This window comes from Poecilia latipinna, unplaced genomic scaffold (assembly GCF_001443285.1).
Source record: "Poecilia latipinna isolate Pla-1442-1.1 unplaced genomic scaffold, P_latipinna-1.0 Scaffold3471, whole genome shotgun sequence".
NCBI lineage: Eukaryota > Metazoa > Chordata > Actinopteri > Cyprinodontiformes > Poeciliidae > Poecilia > Poecilia latipinna.
The window spans coordinates 1-25,436 of NW_015116087.1; the positions used below are offsets into that span (position 1 = coordinate 1).

General features: G+C 35.4%; 1 protein-coding gene across 1 annotated transcript in view; it reads right to left on the reverse strand.

Annotated features, from left to right (window-relative positions):
- Window positions 1-668: 668 nt before the first annotated feature.
- tbc1d32 (TBC1 domain family, member 32) overlaps window positions 669-25,436 on the reverse strand; it is a 40,612-nt gene continuing 15,844 nt past the window's right edge. The window contains exons 14-25 of the mRNA XM_015023962.1: window positions 24,342-24,431; window positions 22,991-23,133; window positions 21,736-21,863; window positions 20,570-20,771; window positions 17,871-17,950; window positions 16,910-17,048; window positions 13,522-13,609; window positions 12,252-12,370; window positions 8,141-8,260; window positions 7,883-7,971; window positions 3,084-3,206; window positions 669-801 (exon numbers count right to left, since the gene is read on the reverse strand). Of these exons, the coding sequence (XP_014879448.1) occupies window positions 669-801; window positions 3,084-3,206; window positions 7,883-7,971; window positions 8,141-8,260; window positions 12,252-12,370; window positions 13,522-13,609; window positions 16,910-17,048; window positions 17,871-17,950; window positions 20,570-20,771; window positions 21,736-21,863; window positions 22,991-23,133; window positions 24,342-24,431 (1,454 nt within the window). The remainder of the gene's footprint in view (window positions 802-3,083; window positions 3,207-7,882; window positions 7,972-8,140; window positions 8,261-12,251; window positions 12,371-13,521; window positions 13,610-16,909; window positions 17,049-17,870; window positions 17,951-20,569; window positions 20,772-21,735; window positions 21,864-22,990; window positions 23,134-24,341; window positions 24,432-25,436) is intronic.

The following is a 25,436-nucleotide window of genomic DNA, read 5'->3' on the forward strand; positions in this document are numbered from 1 at the left end:
ATATATATATAATTTCCTTGACCTCAGCATAAATGAGTTCCTGTTTGGGCTCAGCATAAACAACACCTAAATAATTGATATCAATCCCGGAGCATGCTGAATAAATAAGGCTGCGTGCTTCAAAGGACGACGGCGCCGCCTGGTTATCAGTTCGCTCTTTTCATTCGCACCAGCAGCAGCACAAGGGCAGGACGGAAACACGGAGAAAGGTTAATAATGCTTCCAATGTGAGAATCAAAAACGAAACACTTTTGTTGATCATTATTAATGAAAGGAAGGATTAAGAGGAAGGAAAAGGTCTCCTGTTCACCGGAAAGCTTTCACAGTTTATGTACCAACGGCCTTCAGAAACTTCTCTCAGTGTTTTTAAAAACATCAGGGCCAAAAGCATCAGAATAACTGACAGAATAATCGATAGCTAAAATAATCAATAATCGTTGCGCTATTAAACCTTGAATGCAGACTTCGCAGAGGAAAACGGTGCACTGCAAAAACAGAAAATATTACCAAGTATTTTGGCCCAGTTTCTAGTACAAATCTCTCAGTAGATATGACAAAACTAACCAGGAACTTTCCAGCTTGTTTTACATAATTTCCTAATATTGTTGAAAACCTGGAAGATCATTTCATTTATAAAATGGGAAAAATGTAAAATCAAACGTTGGAAATCAGGCCAAATGCAGGAAGCTGACCTCTTCCAGGGCTCGAGAGGGAAGCCGCCTCTCAGACGGACCTCCGACCACATGAACACGAACCAAGATGTGATTCCTCTCCACTGACAGGCCGTCGATGATGATCGCCCTGAGAGGCAGAGAGAGAGAAGCAAACAAATTCAATGTTTCAGAATAACAACACTCACTCAACAACAAAATGTCTGCAGATAACTACTTAAACAAGCTGTTTCTGGCCCCGCAGCTCAATGTTTACGTTCAGACATGAAAATGGCTGCAAACAGACATGCAATTATTCAACCATACATCTTTGAAAAGCAGACGTACCGCCTCCTGCACAAGCAACAAGAATGCTGAAAGTGGTTTCTGAACATTAAGTCAACAATAAAGCACTTGTCTTTTCCAGCAGCCATTGTACAGCGGTAAAACCAGCTGACCAAATGTGCTGGAGCTCAGCTTAGGTTGCTAGGTAACAAGGGGAGTTCCACTGTGGTTGCTAGGTAATGCCCTGGGGCTTTGCTGGGGTTGCTAGGCGAGGGGCATTGCCTGCTGATTTGTGTTGTTACATTCGGAAGGTTTTTGAAACGGATCTTTAACTTACTGCCAAAAAACATCTGGGTGTTTTTTTTAAGCACTTGGTCTGTTTTTAGAAGCAGCTGAGACCCAAATGGAAGAACAAACTATGGAAAATGTGAATCTTTGATAAAAGATCCCCTTAAAAAACACAGCAGTATTTATAGATGACAAAATCAACACGATGAAAACTTTCCACTCATTCCTGTCCTCCATTTTATTGGCAATGCCTTTCTGAAGCCACGAAATTTCTGCAACCATATCAGTTTGAAAACAAAAGGGCAGGCTGTTTAAATCTCAGCTGAAGTCAGAACATTTCCAATTATAAGGGCTGAAAAACATCATTCTGTGTGGATAGTTCTTATAGCTGGAGCAATTTGGACTCCAGAAACTAATCTAAAAGACTATTTTGTTTTACATTTCTCTCTCCAAAGGCCAGATTGCTCCAAAATGTTGCATGCTTATGCTTTATTGGTAAAAATATGTCTTAGATGTGAGTTCTGGTGTCATCGATGTTAAAAAGGTCAGAGACAAAACGAGCGGATGTGGAGGGAAATGGGTTAACTCAAAGGTTAAACACCAAAACACAAAGTCAGGATGACACTGAGCTGAAAACACAAACAGAATAAACAGAAAAGCTGATGCCAACCATTACAGAAAAAGTTCAAAATAAATAAAAAAGAGGAGGAAATGAGCGGGCCGTCATTCTGTGAAGCTGAGCGAGTTTTCAAACCTGACGTGAGCGGCTCTTCAGGGCTGTCTCCATTTGTAACCAGCAGCAAAAGCAGCGTCTCCATTAGACGAACTCAGAGAAGCACTCTGGGAAATGGTCTTTTATTTATCCTTCCTTCCATTTTATTTATTATTCTGACATCTGAAGCATGCATTTTTTTATTAGATGTGAAAGTTTTCTGTCAAATCAAGATGATGCACAAAGAGAATAAAAATGGGCCTAATTTACTGAAATTTCTGATTGTTGGCTTTTAGAAAAGCCGAAAGTCAGTTTGATGTTTTCAATGCAACAAATGTCCAGATTTCAACGAGCAGTTGAAGCAAGAAAACTTTGGAGTCAAACTTTTAGAAATTAAATATTGTATCGTCATTGTTTTAAAGGGTAGCACTAATATTTTATTAACTTTGGTGTTTAATTACGTAATTTAAATCGATTTGTGCATAAAGAAAGAAAAAAAACATTGTAATAAAATAGATTTTTAATTTTTACCAATATTTTTGGTCTGAAAAGCCCCTAAATACATTTTTTACTTGTTTATGTACCATATTAGAGACTGTTATTCCTGGGTCCACACCACAAACATTACAAAATATAGCGGCAAACTCAGCTTGGCTCCTTCAGACTAGCCAGCAGCAATTAGCAAACACCTGGTGAAACTGCAGATCAGCTGAGATTATAGGAGCTACTGCTCAGTGAAACGCTGGTAAAAACATTGATAAAGGTTAAAACAGGTTGTGATGACTTGCTGAAGGTGGAGTTTCAGAAAGAGCAGAAGTTTCTTAAAGAGACAGAGGCCCAATTTCCAGGCGTTAAGTCTAATTTCTGTTAAGTCATATTTGATAGTTGTGCTACAAAATGATTCTGTGTGCCTGAAAAATACATAATACTGCCCCTTCAAAGATGCTTTTTCAGGTAAAACTGCATCTTTATTCTGCTAATATTATGATTGTATTATTGTAATAAAACTCTTATAGTGAGTCTAAAAAAATTTGATTTGATTTTCAAGCCTCATTTGCAAATAAATCAGAATTTAAACGACCGACATGAACCGACCCGGCTCTGTGTGAACCGAGTTTTCGTCTAACTCTGCGTTTCTGGCTTCGTACCCGTCTGTGGCGTCTTGGTCAGCGACGTTTTCCCTCTGACTCTGCAGCAGCGAGCAGCAGATGTTGTACTGGCTCTCCAGCAGCAGGAAGGAGTCCAAGCAGCAGCAGAGCACACCGAGCAGTCTGCAGCGACGCACACAAACCCAAAACAAAGACACGAAATTACAGACAGGCCTGGCAGACCGAGATACTGCAACAGAACGCCACTACAGAGAATTACAAACTTTAATTTAGTACATACTGCACTGCAGGGCAGAAACACACGGGCACAGACTCAGTTTGGACTTTTTCTTTTTGTCCCCTGGCCTTTTGTCTGCTCGTATTAGGTCAGCCAGCACAGCTTGTTAAAGCCAATTGAGAGCTTTGTCAAGTGGGAGCCTTCGGGAAAACATTCACGGTTCATTTTCAGCTGCTGGTAATGACAGCGGCTCAGACAGGCCGATAAGATCCAGCAACATTTTGAAACATTGAGAGAGCTGGAAAACAAAGCGAGCGCTGAATTTAAACCAACATGTCTGTCCTGGTGAGAGTAAAAATATCACAAAATATTCTCAAAATCTGCTCAGTTTCTGACTGACTTCAGCCTGAGCTTCTCACAGTAAGACGATAAAATGTCCCAGAAGTTACTGCAATAAACAATAATATTGTTGTTTTGAGACCATTATCAACAGTAACATTCTCAAAAATCAATACATTTAAATCCTAACAAACATATAACACCAAGACTGGAAGACATTTAAATATCAAAAATAAAACAACAGAAACAACAAATAAATTATGAAGACAATGAAATTGTCCTTCAAAAGAAAAACAACATCTAGTTGAGACTAAAACACCAGATTTAAGACTTTTACTGTCCAGTTTCTGGTAAAAAAGATAAAAACAATAAATTAATGGACATTATTGAGCTTGTTTTAATTTATCCTGTAGCGACCGGCCTTTAATTTCCGTCTCATCCTCTGCAGGTTTGTGGTAATGAAGCCACAGGCTGATAGTTTTCCATGTTGTCGATCAGAGTCGGTGAGTTTGTGGATGTTTCTCTGTGACTGACGGCTCGGCGCCTCTTTCTGACAGCTGAACATCAGGAAGCAAAGAGTTTGTCAGGAACTTCTTCTCACCTCAGTTTGAAACAATTAAACCTGCAGCTCTCCGTTCGAGGTGCATGCTTTAAAACTCAGTTTAACAGAGGAAAAGCCTGATTAACATCTGTTGTTTTTTTCTTTAAAGCTGACCTTTTAGGCTTCCTTTAACATTTTAAGATGGGGGAAACCAAACATCACATTTTTTTGCATTCTTAGACAATGAGATTTTAGTTTTGTTTTATGGCGTCTTGTCACTTTAAATCCAAACAAGCTGCTACTCAACATTTACACTCGAAGGTGAAAATNGCTGCAAACAGAGGCGCAATTATACAACCATACATCTTTGAAAAGCAGAAGTGGTGCTTCCTGCACAACCAACAAGAATGCACTTTCTGGATGTAAAGTCGAAACTTTGACCAGTCCAAACAATGGTATTTTTCCACTGATTAGCCTTTTTCTGAGTTTGTATACTCCAGTTAATCGATTATGCTGCAGTAGTGCAAAAACCTTTTAATTCACATTCAGGTATATTCAGAATGTGATCCGTTTTAGAGCGGATCTTAAGTATTAGCAGCGTCTACCTTTTCTGTCGACTCTAATCTCCACAAATAAAAAATTGTGAACAATTAATTTTATAATCTTGTTTCCACAACAGAAATAAAGAGTTTAATTTAATTATTCCCTTTTGAGAGGTTGAAATGTTGTCACACAAGGTGAACGGCACAAATTATTTTATTAAACGTTGAAAGATGACCATTAATTTATTTCTTAAAGAAACAAACTAAACGACAAAGCAAACATTTTCACATTCACTTATTTATTCACCGATGTTAGAAACTAATTATCGTCCAGTTTTGCAAAATCTTTGCTCATCTGTTAAGTTTATATTAATAATGTGATAAGTTATAATAAAATCAAGCAACATTTTTTTTTCAACAAATCTTTTGACTTCAAACTCAGAAATTTTCAAGTTCTTTCTAGAAAATTTCCAAGATTAATCTCAAAATTTCTGAGTTTTTTCTGGCCATCAGATCCAGATCAAGAATCCAAAGACAAGAACAAAAATCTGATATCTGCAGGAAACCTCTTTCACAAATTGTTCAATTCTGTATTTGAATTATTTCTGTAGGAATCAACTGGGGAAAATGTATCTGTAAAGTACAACAAATAAAGGTTCCTTTAAAGGAAGCCGACACTCAGGAGGAGAAAGAATAACACTCGTTACTACAGCAAAACAACCTGCAGCTGCAATCTATTATTCATTACCTGACATGCATGATATACGATCAGCGCATTACAGGGCCGGACTCCCCTTCCTGTCTACGCTGGGCAGATGATCACAAAAGGTGATAATATATCCGAGTCGGACCTCAGGTGAGTCAAAGTCATTTAAACGCCGACCAGAACCATTAGGAAGCCATGAAGGATTTCAAACCCAAAGAGAGCTCACCAATAAAACCAGCAGGTCAGGAAAACGCTGCTTTTCTCTGCATTACTGCAGTTTCTGCTCCTTTCACTGCAGTTTGGGTCACATAAGAGACAGATAAAAGTATTCCTGTCACATTAACACCCAATTATTCAAAGGGTTTTACTGGGATTTTGTGATAAATCAGCACAAATATTTAGAAGTACAGAAAAATTATACACGATTTTTCATTTACAAATTATTATTAAGGCCCCTTTCATTACAAAAACATAAAATCTAATCCAGTTTCTAGTAAAAATATCTAAGTGCACCTGAAATAAGAAAACTAACTTACAAGTCATTTTCAGAAAGATGTAAAAAATTTTAGAATAAAAAAATCCCTTAACATTGATAAAATTATGAATATTTGGCAGATTATGTCACATATAACCAGTTATGAGTGAAATAACCTGCTAGTCCTTTATGAACGATTGGTCATGTATACTTCACAGAAAAAAAATGTTTTAATCTTAAATACAAAATGTTGATTTTTTATACAGTTCATGATACATTTCATAAGTAAAAGTATTAAAAATCACTGAAACATTTTCACATTACAATCACAAACTTCAGTCTATTAAATCTTATTCGTAATGCAGCTCATTGTTGAGAGATGAACGGAGAATTATTAATCGATTTATGGTTTTTATTTGTTTTGTTTTTTTTTTTACAAATTTGAAAAGTGTGGCATGCATTTGTATTCAACTCCTTCGAATCAGTCATTGGCTTTTTCCAACTGGTAGATTATTTCAGTAAAAACTAAAACTTTTTCATCAATATTGAGGAATATTTTCCTTAAAACAAGCTCATTTTTATTTCTGAAAAGTTACATACAAATCAGTTTTCTTTTATTTCAAGAGCATTAATATACTTGCACTTGAAACTAGACAAAAATACTTTAAGATTTTGTGTTTTTGCCACGTGATTTGGGGAATAATGGAAATAATTGTGCCCACGCTCAAGTTAAAGGCTCCATTTTTAACTGTAAAACTGCAACAATCATCTTATTTCACCAGGCGTGTGCGAAGCAACTGCTTCAGAAATGTAAACATGGCAGGATTTGAGTCACTGATAGTAAAATGTCTAGTGGAGCGCATGCAGCGGCACATGCAGCGGCGCATGCAGCGGCGCATGCAGAAGCGCATGCAGCGGCGCATGCAGAGGCGCATGCAGCGGCGCATGCAGAGGCGCATGCAGAGGCGCATGCAGAGGCGCATGCAGCGGCGCATGCAGCGGCGCATTGAGTACTACTAGTTCCAGCAAACTAAGATATTTGCAATAGAAACTAGACAAAAAAATACTTTAAGATTTTGCGTTTTTGCAGTGAAGTTTGTTCTAAGTGGGTCTCCAGGGCTATTTGTGGCTCCATGACTTATTTTCTGAAGTCTTGGATCTATGATCAAAATCCACAACAGCATAATGGGTCCAAAAATATAGAGCCCTAAATGTCGACACTAATTTCAGAAATTTTCTAAAAAAAAAAAACATGTAAATTTCTGAGCTTGAAAAGTCAAACATTTGCAAGAAAATTTGAAATATTAAATTTTTTTTAGGAAAAAAACAATTTGAAATTTCTAAGTTTGAGAAGTAAAACATTTATGAAAAAAAAAACAAAGAAAGTTTGACATTAATATTTAAAAAAATGCCAGAAAAAAAAAATAAAGTTGGAAATGTCTGAGCTTGAAAAGCCAAAATTTGAGAAAAAATTCTGAGATTTTGAAAATAATCTCAGAAATTTTCTAGGAAAAAAAAAAAGAAATTTCTGAGCTTCAAAAGTGGAAACTTTTTGACTTTTGGAAGTTTTCTGAGTTTTTTCTAGAAAATCTCTGAGAATAATCTAAAAATGTTTGAGTTTTTTTCATCTACAGTAGCCCCAATGTGCTGTGATACAAATCAGAGATAAAACTTTTTTTTTAATCACCAATGTATTTTGGTGATTTTATTAAAAATTACATTTTCTGAACACGCCTGATGAGAAGTGCTAGAAACTACTTATTAATTTATTCATTTTAAGTGTATTTTCTTTCGTTTTAACCAGCGGTCTCACTGAAGCAGCCAGTTACTCATAAATACCCACAGAGCCGGGCTTATTTCGATCTTATCCAGGAAAATCCTTTCATCAACCTCCCAAAGCCGGTAATCAAAGTTGAAGCTGCTAATGCCGCAGACTGAGGGGAGTGACTGTGTGCTAATCCCATATCATGCGCTTCCCCCCTCCGATGTCAAGCTGTATGGAAAAACACTCGTCTCACCTCAGGCCGAAGGTGTGCGACTGCTCGTACTGGAACAGCGAGTGGATCTTCACATCCGAATCCACGGCAACCAGCCTGTCAATCAAATCCTGAAATGAGGAGCAAAACAAAATCAGAGCAAGGTTTGAAAAAGCTACTGGGGTTTAATGGAAGGCCTTTGTGCTTTCCACTCACTCCCACAGGTTCGTGTGGGTGTGAGTGGAAGGATGAATCGAAGCGCAAAGACGCCCTCTGCTGGCTGGGAAGAGAACTGCTCACAGGGATGGAGGATGGGATTTCTCTCAGGCTGTATTCGCTCTTGTTCGCTAATGGCTGTCGGCTGAGAAGCTCCCAAACGGAGAGAGAGGAGGACAGGAGGTTGACCAGGGACAGGAAGGACTGGGGACACAGAAACAACAAGCTGGTGAAAAATCAAAACTTTAAACTTAGAAATGCACGTTTCTCACTTCCGATACTAAAATCTGAGGTTTATTGCATGAATTTAAGCAAAAACGCTTCAGCTAATTCTGAATCTCACTTACAAGAACAATTAGAAGTTATTTAAAAATGTAAAACTGATCATTTTTATTAAGGATGTCAATTTTTAAAGACTTCATGGTGGAACAATTGTCTTGAAGGTTTGAATTAGGAATGCACAGATTCACTTTTTCACTTCTTACACCGATATCTGAGGCTTAGCATCAGCCGAAACAGAAAAACAATGCTGAATTGACTTTAAAAACAAACAGACATTTATTTGATAACTCTGCACCAGTACAGCACATTTAAATACACCAACAGCGTCACAATCTTGGTCAAACATGTGAAAACAACTTTAATTCGCTCAGTCAGTGCAATTAGAATTATAACAGCCAATTTAAAGTAAATAATGAAGAAACATGTAAACAGACATATAAAAAATAAAGTGCAACAAACCTTTAAAATGGTTCAGAAAGGGCAACAAATTCTAAATATAATGTAAAATAAGCAATAAAACAGGACGCAGCTCAAAGTGTAGAGTCAGACTCAATAGATCTGCCCTTATTGATCAGGGGAATCGTCACTGATGTCCGATCACATGCAGCTGCAGTGATTTTAATAAAAAATAAATTTAAAAAAAGGCACAAATTTGAATTTATTGTGGATTTCCCTCAATTTTTCCATGTTTTTTTAATCATTCTCGCTTGCAAACGATTGACAGGAGCTTTATGTAAAGAAATGTGTTTTAGTTAATGTTGACATTATTATCTAAGTATATTAGGTTTTCATAAATAAAAAAAATTATTCAAATGAAAAAAAAAGAAAACATACAGGATGAATCATAAGCTAAATATGTTTTTATTACCATAAATTAACAGATTATTTAAGATAATATTCTGCTGTGAAACTTGTTTTATTTTTTGTTTCCTGTGGATTCTGGTGAGGACAATTGAGTCCAAAAAAGTTGGTGGTTGGAGTTATCTACATTTAAACTTCTGGAATAAAACAGTGGTAAAGGGTTTCTTACACTGCAAAAACAAAATCTCACCAATTCTTTTAATCTAATTTCTACTGCAAATATCAGTTTTGCTGTATTTTAACGTAAGAAACTTTTCAACAAGATATAAGAACTTCTTTTAAGTCATTCATTCTTTAATACTGATGAAAAACTAATTGTTTAATTGGAGGATTATTTTACTTATAACATGGGAAAACGTATTGAGTTAACTGAAATAATCCTCCAGTTGGACCAATACTCTTTTTAATCAATACTAAGGAATTATTTACTTAAAACAAGTTTCTATAACTAGTTGAAGAGCTACCTGAAAGTTACTTTTGTTTTATTTCAAGTGTACTAATAAATTAACAGAAGACCATGTCATTTACTGAGTGATCAAAACATTAATAATTTATTATTTTAAAGAAAGAAGCTGTGACAATGTTGTTACTTTAGATATCTAATTGAAAATAATAAAAATAGCATAAGCACATGATGCAATCAGGCAAAATAAAGTTTTCAGAATCAGTTTCTTTCTATTTAAAACTAACAAAAACTGGAGGTTTGTTTTACTTTAAACAAATTTGATCTTCATTTATTTAAGTTACTCTCAGTGGATAAAGTATCCAGGAATTACTCAAGAGTTGTGATACTTAATAGTAAAGTTACTGACGTAAAAGTAACAAATACAGTGTAATAAAGTAATTTTTTCCCCAAAAAAAGTAAATGTAACTGGTTGCTATCCAACTCTGGCCACAACGCAGAAAAAAAAAACTTTAATATTTAAATTTACCTTTCGGGATTATTAAAGTATTTATGAGTTAATTTATGGAGGAAGCAATGTAATTTGAATTATTCCACATTTCTCCACCATGGTTTGTAAAACATTCTTGAAACAGCAAAATAAAATCAGTTGTTTGCAGTTCATGAATTTGCCACTAGATGTCACCATGTCTCCAACAAATGTCACTAAAATTAAGAGCAAATTTGCAAGCAGATACATTTTCTTTTAGTTTGGAACAATCCAAGGTTACTTTGCAGTTAGTTTTTATTATTGTTTTATTTTAAATAAATACAATGAACTACTAGTGTGTTACTAAGCAGCTGCAGTAATTTTAATCCATTGATATCGGTATTTGTTAAAGTTACTGAAACTTTTTTTTTAATTTGAGACTTGAAGTCCAACTAAAAAAAAGAACAAACTAACAAACAACCAAACCGATATACCTACATTGACCAGTACATATATTGATGATCAATATTTATTGATATTATATATATTTTCCAACCCTTTCAACACTGAAAAAAAATTTTTTTTCTCTGCTTCAGTTAAACAAACCACAATCCTGCACTGCAGTATTATTTCTGTCACACATAAATGAGATTTTTCACGTATGGGGCCTTCAAACATCGACACCGATGTTGATGTCATTCATCCCCAGTTTAACACAACTTATTCTGAAATGCATCACAGAGATGCTGCCATACGTAGCTTTATTTCTTCATAGTTGACTCAAACTTTAAAGTAGGGAAGTCAATCAATCAATCGATCAAATTTTATTTGTATAGCACATTTCAGCAGCAAGGCATTTCAAGGTGCTTTACATAATTAAAGAAAAAATAAAAACAGCGTGTGACATTGAATAAACAGTAAGAAAGAGAGAGAAAAAAAAAAGATTAAAAAAGATAAAACATACTTTTGTTACAGAATTTAAGCTCCTGTTGTCGCTGGACTCTGCCGTCCGTTTAACTCAGGTATTATCCAGGCCCCGTCGCCTAACAGGTGCCTAACCTTACAGCACCAGGCTCCGTCCACCTGTCATGCGAATTTTTGTGCTAGGACTTCGCCGTCCTACACGGATTTTTGTTGTAGGTTGTAAGTCGATCAGATGAACAAAATATGAGCTTGAATAGTTCTCAGATTGTCAAGATTAAAAAACAAATAAAAATGTAGAAACTTCTGGAAATATATTGTGTAAAGCAGAGGTTCCCAAACTGTGGGGCGCGCCCCCTAAGGGGGGCGCCGTGTCATTGCAGGGGGGGCGCGGGAAGCCGTCTGGATGAAAAAAAAACAAAACATGAACACTGTATGCGCTGGGTTTTTAGAATGGCCAACTCTCTGTTATTCCTATGTCAGTTTGATACAGTAGAGGCTTCCACACTTCCCATATCTGTGTCACTTTTATCAGCAGTTAAAACTGTTTAATCCGTTAACATGTTGTAACCTGTTTTTCCGAGCCGCCTTTAAACGCAACATGAGCGCTACGACGCTCTGGCTGGGTTTCCACCTGTGAAGGAGACCTGCTGCTGCTGGGCGGAGCTACGTAGGTTTGTGTTAGAATCACGGCAGCAAACCAGCAAAACGCAAAGAACTTTTCACAGTTTTTCCCTCCAAACTAACCGACTGAGTTGAGTAAAGTTGTTAGATGCAGGTAATGTTAGCTAAAAGATGACTAGCTAATATCAATACAGAAGAAAAAGTTTGGGAACCACTGGTGTAAAGAAACAGTTTGAAAGACGACACGACCTTTAAATGTGACTTAAATTTCTCCTTTTATGCAGGGCCGGCCAAAGCCATTTTGGGGCCCTGACCAGACTTTAATCCCCCCCAGCTCATAGCAACATGTCCACAGATGTTTCACTACTGTGTGTAACATAGCTATTATTTGTAGGTAGCTTAGAAATGCTCCAATTATTTAGCATTTTGAAAAGCAGAGTGATATTAAAATACAGTAATAATTAATTTAAATTTATGTAAAATGCTTCTATTACTACTAAATAAACAAAATGAGATTCACATGATCATATTATATAAAAATAAACATTTGTAATAAAAAAACACAGCTGTTGCGGCGGCCATAAGCAGCCGCTCAACTTGCGTATGCCTTGGGCCGGCTCTGTCCATGCGTTTACCTTGAGGCAGCTTCTGTCTATGGAGTCCATGGGTGTCGGTTTGGGCCGGATGACTCTGGCATCGTCACCTCCACATTCGAGAGCCGACCACAGATCCACAACCAGCAATCTGACAAAACCTGGAGGTAAAAAGAAATCACATTTTTACCAACGCAGAAATTCAACTGTCAGTGAAACTTTTAGTGAAAACCTAAGGTAGCACCATTTAAAGATGTAAACTGGATTAGAAGAACACAGCAGAGAAAAGCTGCCAAATAATTTTAAACATTTTTAGCTGAAACACCTTCAGTTTAAGATATTTATTTTTATTGGAAATTAGGCTCATAAGATTGATTTTGTAGGTAACGTTCTGTAATCTATAGAAAAAGCAAAATATATAAAAAAAAACTCCTTGTGTTTTAATAAATATTCATTATCAAGTTGCACATCATTCAAATCCTGTTTGTAGCTTTGAAAAATATTAAAATAATTTTTAGTTGATTTTCCAGTTTCTAAGAAAACAAAATCTCACCAAGTAGTTTAGTGCAAATATTTTAGTAAATTTGAAATGAGACAAAATTAACAAACTTTTCAGCTAAATACAGGAGCTTAAGTCAATAATTTCACTTAGAAAATGGGGAAAATGTTTTGTTCACCAATATTAAGACATTATTGTTTGCTGAAAACTTACTTGTAAGTTAGTTTTGTCTTATTTTAAGTGTATAAATATATTTCCACTGGAAACTAAACCATAAATACTTGGTAATATTTTGTGTTTCTGCAGTTTGAAAGACTTAATTTCACTTCATATTTTCTTTTTATTGTGGTCAAATATTTCAATCTTCATCTAAAACTATAAATTTTTACTCCAGAACAGATTTGGCTCATTAATTTGAGCAGTTTTGAGTCGACAGCATCGATTCTGGAGCAGCGGCGACTCGCCGGCCAGACAATCCAACTTAATCTTGTTAAGTTGAGACAGTTTTAAAGTTTTAGCATCACTTATCAAAAGATTTAAATGAATCCATAAACCACCTAAGTTTGAGTCTATTCTAAATAAATTCAGTTCTTGCTTTTAAAACTCACTGAAATTTTAAGTTGTATAAACTAAGTGATCTTCTCAATGACAATATTTCCTCTTTTTATACCAAAATGTACCCAGATTTGACAGTGAACAAACCCTGAGACAAACTATAAAAATTCTTCACAGCAGCTGCACAGAAATTTCCAATTCAAGTCTCAAGCATCCCAGCCGGCAAGTGTTTGTTTGTACAAATGAGCACTTTGTTACCCGAGTTGTGCAGAGCTGCAACCCCTGGAGCCGTCGCCGCTATCTGTGTCACCATCACTCCGTACCCAAACTTCTCACAGCGACTCACCTTCAGCAAAAACACCAGAAAGAAGATGCAAAACTGGTCACCTGCACAGTTGTGTGCATTAGAAACAACCAGCTAAAGGAGCAGAAAGAAACACACATTCAAGGAATTTAATTAATTTCAGCATAATTTTTAAAAAATAGCCAAAATAAAATAAAGTAAAATAGAATCATGTGCTGTAATTAAAGTGCAATGTCCAACAGAAACAGTAATTACAAAACCGTGCAGAGAATGTCAGTAAATTGGGTCCAAAGGGAGTTGGCTGAGATCTGCATGTAGGACTGGGCATATGCGTGTCCACAATATAAATCTTACAAATCCTGCTTCAGTATCCGAGCACCAGCTGAATACTAAACGGATAAACAGACTTTAGTAAACAACGCTGCGTCCTTCAGGAGGAGGAGGATCAACAAAACAAATGCATTCTCCAGGAAAAATAAAGACGTGAGAAGCAGTTCAGGAGCAAATGTTTTAAAGATGAAGCAGGAGGAACAGGGCAGGTTCTGCATGTTGGTACTGCTTAATTACTGAAAGATACAATTAAAATCTGTTTTTTCTTCTTTGATTAGGACTAAACCTTTCATTTACAGGGATTTGTAAAAGTTTGAAGTATTTAATTTATGAGAGTTTCAATGGATTTTACAACTTCACATCTGAAAAGTGTGGCATGCATTTAACCACAATGGGCTTTCCTGTTTTAAAGGTATTCACCATTAGTTGTAACAATAAACTTTATCTGAGAAACATTTATTTCAAATATAAAAGCACCGCAGTAGGCTGTTTGGTTTTCATAAATTTAAATAAATATGCTAGTTAACGCTAGCTAGCCAGCTAGCTCCATCCAGCCAGAACAGTAATTTTTATGCAATAAGTAACGTTCAGCTGTTTAAATTTGAACTAAACTGCATTGAAAAAGAAGTCAATGCAGAAATGACAACAGGAAAATGGAGATGAGGAGATAGTAGACCAAAAAATCAGCTGTTTATGTTGCTGCTGCTTGGAAATGCTACTAAAAAGAAGAATACATCCTGCAAATAGCCCCAGTTTCAGTCTCAAACTGTTTATGTTAAGCATTAAATTTCCTCAAAAATATATTAGAAAGGTGATTTGCAAAGACTTAAAGATGCTTCATTCGTTCATTAAACATCTATTATCTTCCGATTTGTTTTGATTTTGTGCTAGCTACTGCTAAAGGTGCAAACTATAATAAAGTAATTACATATGACAAACAGCAAATTTTATGTTAACTGGAAAACTGCAACATATTTAGACCAACATGTTGAACTTTAAAACCCTGAAGAAAGTATTTTTAAGTGTGTACAGAATACACCAGTCTAAAAACTAAAAAAAAAATATCCTGATTAATTCATTCAGATTCTCAGATAAAAGTCTGGAGTTTACAAAAAAAAAGTTTTTATCTTTGACATTTACTGTCACAGTTGAAGGTGAAAATCCCTCCTAGCCTGATTTATTTTGTCGTTCCTAAGAAGTTTTCTAATACTCAAAACATACATCCCATAAACTTTGACCTGTAATTAATGCCCATCACTACTTTTTGTATTTCTATTTATAAAAACTACATACATTATATAGTTCTACGTAGCACATGTGCAACTTTGTGTTGCTTTATCACATAAAATCCAAATTAAACGTACTTAAGTTTGTGGTTGAAGTAAATGACACCCAGTTTCAGTTCCATTCATCTCAGATGAGGATGAAATTAAGCCTCCACAAAGTTAATAAGTTCAAGAACAGAGACATAATTACTGTATATTGATACCAATTCTTATCGCTGAAAACCCGACGGTGGTTCAAGTGAAGGCAGGATAATATACCTGGCTTATGTATGAAGGGAGGAACTGAATAAAACTTTTATTCCGGGTCAATAATGAATCATCATGAGTCAAATGTTCAAAAATAGCTGTTCACACCCATCCCACGTTTAATTTTTTACAAGGACGCTGAAATTACAAGACTGTAAAAATCAAACAACACAAACGGATGTTGGGAAGGAAGGTCAAAGTTCCTGAGTTACATCTACTAATAAACTTCATCTGCAATTTTGATGGATTTTTTCACCAGTTAACCACTGGTCCAATTCATCATAACTTACAGAAATCACATTATGAGTAGAATTATCACACAAAAACATAGAAGGATTTAAGATATCGTTAGCCTACTATTTCAGTCTTCTGGCCATGAGTAGAAATGGAAATTTAATGCAGATTTTGTACAGATATGTGTTGGCAAAAATGTCAACAGAAAATTTGAAAGACTGAACTGCCAACTAATCTAAAACACTTTTAAAAGCAAAGTTTGCAACAACATTTCTGTAATCTGAGAGTAAAACGACGACTAAAAATCAGCATTTCGGTCTTATTTTCATCGATGTTTAAAAAGCTAAAGGCCGTCTAAGCTTTTAATTCGTCAAGACATTCATCTAAACCTTGGATATAGTCGTCATTTTCCCGTTTTAGGGAAACCTAAATCTGAGTATCATCTGCATAACAATGAAAAGCAATATTTTGCTTTCTGAAAATGGAGCCAAACAGCAGGAAATACAGATAAAATAGCAGAGGACTAAGAACAGAGCCCTGTGGGACACCAGTTAAACTCAAAACGTTCTCCAAGTGAAGTACGGTCTGAAACACAAGAATGTGTGGGAATGGATTAATCACATAAAAAAAGAAAGAAGAAAATTTGCAGATTTTTCATTTATCTACATAAGTGCTTCTTAAATTAAGAAAATAATTATTTTATTGCCTAAAATGCAACAACAAAGCATTTCTTTAGTAAACACTTGATCATTTGTAGACAAAACACAACGCTTCAAACTTCAAAATCAATACAGCTGATCCATTGACTGATAGAAAACGGTACTTAGTGGGAGATTCTCATTTACAAAATTTGAACCAAGTGAATCTAAAACTTTACCACTTTAGGAATTTAAGGCATCTTTTTAATCTTAAATGCAAATATATATATTTATTTCACAGTTTTGGCTTAATTACTGCTCTGAATATCGTGGTTTTTCAGCAAGATGACATTTGTTGAGTGTATACTCCAATTAACAATTAATTGATTGCTATTTCAAATAATCGATTAATCACGATTAATCGTTTCAGCTCTATAGTCTAGTGTCTAAAGCAGATATAAAATATAGAAAAAAATATAATTTAATTGATTGGGGAATGTTTTCATGTGTTTTTTTCATGTAAAGCACTTTGATGCTGAAATATGCATCAGATCAGGTTATGACAGAAATGTAAAAAAAGGTTCAGACTTTATTAATTCACTGTTTACCTGCAGTTTTTTGGTGAAGCGAGAGAACATGTAGGAGACGCATTCGTTGATGGCGCCTGTCTGCTGTAGCAGCAAAAGGCCTCTAGGGGTCGCAGCAAAGTTCAGCAGACTGCCCAACATCGTTTCCTCCCAGACGAGCCTGTTCCACATCCACAAAAAAACAGCAAAAAGAAACCTCAGGCTAAAACAACACCAACAAAACACGGATATATTCTCAATTTACACCTTTAGTACTGAGAAATGTCCACATTTAGGCTGTTCAAGATAATCTAAAACGCATCTTTAAAACTGGTTTAATACATATTTATTGAGCGATTCTTATAATAAGGCAAAAAACATTTTATCTTTTGACACTTTAAGCTGTTTCAGAGCAAAGTAAAAACAGCTGAATACAGAAGTATCACCAATTAGTTAAAATAACAATTATCCAGAGTAGCATCAAATTTTTAATGAGAAAATATCAGATTGGCTCTAATAGAAATATTTTAAAACATTGTGTCATTGAGTTCAATACGGCAGAATAAACTATGGGAGGAGATCAACTGGAACGTTAAGCTTGTTTTTACGATCTTTTGTCAATTATTAATACTTTTGGGCCACATATATCAACAGTTTTCCATAGTAATTAATTTAAACGTCCATTATTAGCCGCCGTTTTCTTGGGTTTTTGAGTCCAGCAGTTATTAATTATTGGTTAATAATTAACAACAGAAGTTACATGATTTTTTTATGTTTTATTAGACATGAGAACAATTGTTAAAGGCAGCAAAGTTTATGATCAAACTACTATTAAATTATTTGCTATGATTAGTCAAGTGAATATTAAATAATGAGTGAAGCATTGTAGCACCGGTAACCTGTTTTACTGTTATTTCTTGATTGAAATCGTGTGTGTGTGTGTGTGTGTGTGTGTGTGTGTGTGTGTGTGTGTGTGTGTGTGTGTGCAAACATGTGATCTCACATGTTTGCCGTTTCCTGGGTGGATGGTCCGGTGCAGGATCCAGAAACCGGAGTCGGGATCCTTTCTGATAAAGAACTCGTCTTTAAAACAAAAACAAGTGAAAAATTCAGACCAGAAGAAATCACTTACGTCATCATATCATAAAAAAATTATTTATCCATCTGAAAACAACTAAATACGGCAGAGAATCGTGAAGGTTTCCTCACAGCTCTGCAATAATTTGGATGGTTGTTTTATAAACGTTTTTTATGAACTTCAGCCCTCCAGGCTTGATGTTGTGCAACATCCAGCGCTCTATTTTAAAATTTATTTATCAATGAGAGTCGATATTATCGTCACAAAATCAGCAAGACGAAGGAATTTCTGCAGAGGAATCTGGATGTTCAGTCAGAACGGAAAGTGGTGGGATTGTGATGAGATGCATCAATAAAATATTAATATCAGTGGAATCAAAATCTTGGTGATGATGTTCCTGACCCATCTATACAGTCTAATTCTATGCTCTATTATTTATTTAACATTATATGTAGAATCTAATCTCACTTTCTGAACCATTTGAAAGAATAGCTGCAGTTTATTTTTACATGTTTGATAAGAAAGTCAGCCTACTGTTTTTGTTTTTATCATTTCTTTAAATTGAGCTGACTGAACAAATTAAACTTGTTTTTATATGTTTGACCAAACCTGTAAAGTTACTTCTATATTTAAATGTGCTGCATTTGTGCAGAGTCATCAAATAAATTAGTAATTCAGTATATTCATGTCTGTGTTTAAAGAAACCTTTTAAGTAAATTCAGCTGTTTTTCTGCATCTGATCGGTATCGGAAGTGAAAAATGTGGATTAAGTTTTTATCCACAATAAAAACTTAATCCAAAATTTCATCATTGATGTAAAAATTGGATAAAATGCAACATGACCGTTCTGACTGCTTTGAAAACAATTAGATACGTACGGCATGAGGGAGTGGGAGAAGATCGGAAACGGGCAATTTTTATAGGCAAAATAAGCTAATTTGTGTCGTTTTTTCCTGTTGTGTGAAGGGAATTCAGTTTGAGCCACTATTTATGTAAATTAATGAATCCAGGGAGTCGGATGCGATCAGTGTGCTGCTGGTTTGTTCAGCTTATTAAAATCCCTGAATTATTTCCAACAATAACCTGCTGATGAAACAAGTTATTGCAGTTTTGCAACAGGAAAATACTAAAAACAGGCAGAACACACTTATAATCTAAAAAAAATAATGTATTCAATCTAAATGAAAGTCTACACAACCAGTGCTTTATTTTATTTAAACCAAAGAATAAGAACTCATTAGTACTTTCCTTTCCTTTAATAAAATATTGAGAACAGATCCGAGTACATTCTGGCTGGTGCTTGACTCTGCAGCTGAATTATTAATATTTAATACAAATTCAATAAAATCAGGAGGAAGTAAAGGGAAACAATGAAGTCCACAGATTTAACTATTAAATACAAGTTAACTTTTGACAAATGTTTTGAGTTAAAAAGAAGTCGGCTGCAAAGGAGCGTATAATATGTGGTTGCTGTTGATTTTGCTGCTTAGCTGAAGTTATTCCATCTTTCATTTGTTTCTCAGCTTACAGTCTCTGCATGTTTTAAAGCTTAAGCTTACCTGCAATTTAAATATAATCCAGTATTTAAACAAATGTCTAAAAGCAGCTTTGTTGTTATGATTGGGATTTATTCCAAAACCCACACATGCAAAAGCTAATGCAACACATGCAGCATCTGTATTTACAGACACAGAATTAAAATTTAAATCTGAAAAATCAAGATCCTCGTATCATTCGAACCACTGCAGCTCTGTCTTGAACTTTCAGTTTGGTGCTTTAAGAAGAAAGTTTCATATTAACATATTAAATTCACATAAATAAAACCAGCAGTAAAAGCTTATAAAACAAACAGAAGAGTTTGAGGGTTAAGTGTAATTAAGTCCTGCTAGATAAAAATGAAGGGAAACTATTACACACACATTCACATTGTGCATGTTTTGGTTTTTCAATTTGTGTCTCAACTGCTTCTGAAAACAAACAGACCACTTGAAAAAATAAAACAAACAGTTTTTCTGGTGTCTGAAAAATAAACGTTTTCAAAAATCGTCCTGATTGTAACGTCACAAATCAGTGGGAACTGACCCCTCACCTAGTGACCCCAGCAAAGCTCAACCCGTTACCTAGCAACCCCAGTGGAGTTCCGCCCGTCACCTAGCAACCAGAACTGAGTTCCAGAGCATTTTGTCAGCTGGGTTTAATCACTCTATGCACCATGCAAAGTATTTTGTTGTTGACTTAACATCCAGAAACAACTTGCTGCATTCTCGTTGGTTGTGCAGGAGGTGCTACTTCTGTTTTTCAAAGACATACACTTATATAATTGCACATCTATTTGAAGCCATTTTCACATGTGACTGTAAACGTCGAGTTAGGGTGCGTGGCCAGCAGCAGCTTATATGGATTTAAAGTGACGGAGGCCCTAAAACAGCTCATTCTGAAAAGAAAACTCACAATCTAAGGATTTTGTGTAAAAAATGTAACATGTTTTGTATCACCCATAAACCAATCCCAACCTGTTCAATGAAGCATAATATGTCACCTATAAATGAATATTTTTTATGAAAACACCACTAATTTAGTTGTTTGCGGGACGGAAATGGAAGACGAACCATAGGATGTTGTACCTTTTTCCAAGCAGCAGCGATGGCTTTGTGCAGGCCATATGTTTGCAGGACCTGCAGACCCTCACAGGTGTTGTACATCTGTCTACAAACAAAGATGAAAGCTCCACATAACGTCTGAGACGCATCGGATCCGCTTAGAGACGGCAGGGCCTTATTCAGCAGCCTCAAGGTGAACTGGACGACGATGTGAGCAGCGAAGGTTCTGCACAGGAAACAGAAAACACCTAGTAAGAGACTAAAGACCAATATCTGTGTGCACAGCATGCAGGGTTGGTGCAGGCAGAAGCTGCAATAAATTAATTGCTTCATCTATTTCAGATTAATTACACACATGTTGGTGTTTTTAAGCTTTTATTTCTATTAATTATGATGACTTTCTGCTTACAGGCAACAAAAACACATTTAAGTTGCGTCATTAAAATGTTCTGTTGCTAAAATACAGCAAACAGCTGTGATTGGGCAGAATAATCCAGGGGTGTCCAAACTTCTTGGAACATGAATGTTTAGATATTTTTTCTGCTCAACAATAAAATAAGCATGAAATATTTCAGTCCAACAAATAAAATGTTCAGATTTGTTGTAGGACAGGAATATCTAATCATTATAGACCCAAAACATCAACAGGGGTTTGCAAATTTTCCTTATTGATAGTACAGTAACCACTTTAATCATGTATTTTGGGTTAAACTGAAGAAGATGTTAACTATTGACCACTACTGTTGTAAGTATAAAACAAATTAAAGGGAATTTCTGCCAAGAAACTCAGAAATTTCTAGATTTTCTAGAAAAAACAAGGAAATTTCTGAGTTTGAAACGTCAAAAATGTTCAACTTCTGAAACTCAGAAAGTTTCAAGTTTTTTTTCTCAAAAACCAGATTAAACTCAAGGTTTACTCCTTTTATTCTATCTACACAACGTGGTGGCAGGTAGACGTGGTCTTATTTATCATGAAATCAAAGCAAAGCAGAAAGCTTGGTTATTAACAGATGAACACATTGTTTTGTATCTGACATTATAGTTTTGTCCTAATTTTTAAAAAAGTCTCCATCTGCATCAACCACCGACGCTGGTGGGACAAATTTGTTGCATTCATAAAGCACCTTATAGGGTCAAATAATAACACACAAAGTAGGTTTTTTAATCTTGATATTTAATCAGCGTCTTACTTTTCACTGTGGGCAACAACAAGGTTCTTCTCGTACAGGAAAAGCGCTAATCCTCTGTCGGTGTTTGCGATTCGGGCCAAAACGTCGGCGATGAGAATCAGAGTGGCTGCAGGATTCTTCAAGTTAGTCTGAAAAAAACAGATATGAACACAAATTAACTAATTTATCCAGGAGCTTTCAGAAAAAAAGTGGTGCTGATGAAACAAAGTTTGTGATTATTTTACTTAAATGATTTTTCCTGATTTCTTAATTAACGCAGCAGTTTAAGTCAGATATATTAAAGTTTTACATATGAAACTTTGACAAAGCATTTGCTAACGTAATACTAAATGTGTGCAATACTACATAGTTTGGTTTCGACCCGATTCCAAGTAAATACAGGGGCCAGTATCGTAGATACCGACACTTATTATTTAAGTTTGATATATCATTAAACGTCTGTGTTTTTGAGTATTTTTTAATTATTTGGTTATAACCTGGAATAGACACAAAACAATATGATAGAAAAAAATATTAAAAAAACAAAGCAAATCTGTGTGCATTTTTTCCTGAATAAATAAAGTCCAAAACAAAACAAAAAAATTGAGATACTAACTTGGAATTGATAATATTGATATTTAGGATCGATCAGAATATTAACATCATTGAATAATTAACTTTATAGATGCAGTTTGGACTGTTGATCAATAAATACCAGCAGATCTAACTGGAGACTGAACCAACGTTATAAACTGAAGTTTCTCTGCAATATGTGAGAGACTGTATGAATTTAAGATATTGATGAAAAATGTGGTTTAATCTGCTGTTAAATTATACGGTACACCTGATTTCCCCCACAGCCCTGCTGCTTTTCCATTAGGTTTTCATCAAATACCCAACGTCCCATGCACCTCTTTATGTAAAACTGTAAAAAAAAAAGAAAAAAAAAAGGCATGATTTCTTACGTCTCGACACAGAAACATTATACCGTGACTCTGACTTTATGAGCTATAATTTAGTTTTATGACGGCGCTGCTCAAGTCTAGTCCTGGAGAGCTACTATAGTTTCAGATTAATCTCTTGTCCAGCACACCTGAATCAAATTAATGGGTCGTTACTGGGCTTCTGCAGAGCTGAATGTCTGAATCTGGATGAGGGAACTGAGGAGTTCTGGGGCAGGAATGTAAGTAAAAGTTGCAGGGCTGGACTTGGGCCCCCAGTTTATGATTTCTATCTGCTCATAAAGTGTGTGTTAGTGTGTGTTGGAGAGATGGACCTGTTGTGCATTGAGGAGAGCAACAACAGGTGCGAGCAGAGTCTCAATAACAGGAGTCTGGTGGAGACAATCAGCAGCACATTCTGTTCGTTCACATAACATCCACAGCACCTCCATCACCAGACAGCTGGGCGACAGCGAGCCTGAAAAAACACAAACACGTTACATAACGTCCACATGGTATGCTGCGAAACAGCAGCAGCAGCATTTCTGTTAACCATGCAACTGTAGAGATTATGAAAATAAATCCAAAATATGTCTCCTGATTAAAGGTTTTTGTGCTAGGATGAGGTGGTTTGGTCTTTGGTACATTCCCACCAAAGAAAAAAAAACTTACATCTGGAGAATAATTTCAAAAACAAGGAAATTTCTCAGTTTGAAAAGTTGAGATTTTCCAAAAAAAAAAAAAAAAAAAAACTCCGAAATTTTTAGATTTATCTCAGAAATGTTCTCGAAAAAGAATTCAGGAGTTTCAAAAGTCATACATTTGCAAGAAAAAATTTTAATTTCAAGACTAGTTTATGAAATTTTCTAGAAATTTCTGAGTTTGAAAAGTTGAGACTTTCCCAAATACAAAAAACTCAAGAGATGTTTTGATTAACCTCAGAAACATGGAAATTTCTGAGTTTGAAGAGTAAAGAATATCAATCAAAAAGATAAAACTCAGAAATTTTTAGATTAGTATCAGAAATTTTCTAAAAAAAATAAAAAATGAGAGAGAGAGAAAAACAAAACAAAACAAAAGAGACATTTGAGGAGTTTCAAAAGTTTTAAATTTGGAAAAAAAAATTTAAATTTTGAGATTAATCTGAAATTCTCTAGAAAAACAGGTCTCAAAAGTGGAAAATTTTTGACATTTGGAAATCTTGAGCTTGAAAACACAAGACATTTTCACTTATAACTTGGAAAAATGTCTTGTTATAATAGAAATAATCTACCAGTGGAACTAGTACTTTTTTTACTAATATTGGGGAATTGCTGACTTAAAAAGTCCACTAAGATGCACTAAACACCTGACCAGAATTACTTGGTGAGAGTTTGTGGTTTTGCAGTGTACTCGTTGTCTTTCGATACCACAGATGAAGCAAAAGACTTGCTCAGCATGACTATCTGCAGCAGCCGGAGGGAATGATAATCAACGGGGAGAACATTATCGAATATAGTCAGCAAAATTGCAGATGTGAAATTCCTGAGTTTACATTATATAAACACCCCAGAGAACAATTACAGAAATAATTGAGTCAGGACAAGGTTAGCTGATAAAATCTTTGTTCTGAGGAGTGGTTTTCTGTCTCGAGGGAGGATCTGTGACTCATGGACAAACCAACATGTGGGAACACATGTGACACACCTGTCGGTGACGAGTCGCCGTTCGAAGGTCGGGGGTGTCGATACATGATGTTAATCAGGATGACAATCAGGTCTGTCAGAGTAACCGGGTCTGAAACACAAACAGCAGTTAGTCAGGCTTGTTCTGTGTCCAGACTGTAAAATAAAAAGGTTTCATTGCCCAACCTTTATTGAGCAGAACAAGATTCATCGATATTAGATTTGGAAATTGTCCAAATAAGGCAGAACCACTGGTCAGATATGGTGTTTTCTCCCTTCTGAAATGATTTAGCTACCTTCAGGAAATGGAGATGCAATATTTTCATTTTTCTTAAATAGTAAGTCGCATTTCCTCCATAAGTATGTGAGAGAAAATGAGAAAATGTTTTGCATCATTGAAATGAATTCAGGTTTTTTCTGTTGAGTCTTCCACAAAGGAGGGAAATTGTCCTACTCTTCTATAAACATTGCTCCTGCACTGCAAAAACTCAAAATCTTACTAAGTATTTCTGGTCTAGTTTCCAGCGCAAACATCTTAGTACACTTGAATTATGACAAAACTAACTTAGAAGCAACTTTTCAGTGAGATATAGCAGCTGGTTTTAGGTCAATAATTTCTTAATAATGATTAAATAAAATTCGAGTTTCATTGGCAGATTGTTTCACTTATAACAAGACATTTTTCACATAAGTGAAATAATCTGGTGGAACTCAAACTGGGTTGCTAGGTAACGGACTGGGCTTGACTGGCGTTGCTAGGTAACGGCGCCAGTGGAACTCGTACTTTTACATCAATATTAAGGAATTACTGAGTTAAAACAAGCTCAAACATCTTGTTTACTTTTAAGTTTTGTGTTATTTCAAGTGAACTATTTGTACTAGAAGCTACGCCAAAGATATTTTGTAAGATTCCGTGTTTTTTCAGTGTAACACTCCTGAATTTTGAGAAGTGAGTGGATGCTACAAGAAAGAGGAAGCAGATACTTTCAAACTTCGGTTAGTTGGGATAAACGAGATTTAAATCAAGGCCTGAATGTAAGCATGAAATGTGCAAACCAGATAACGCGCAATTAATTAACTTTCTATTGGAAATCAATCAATCAATCAATCAATCAAT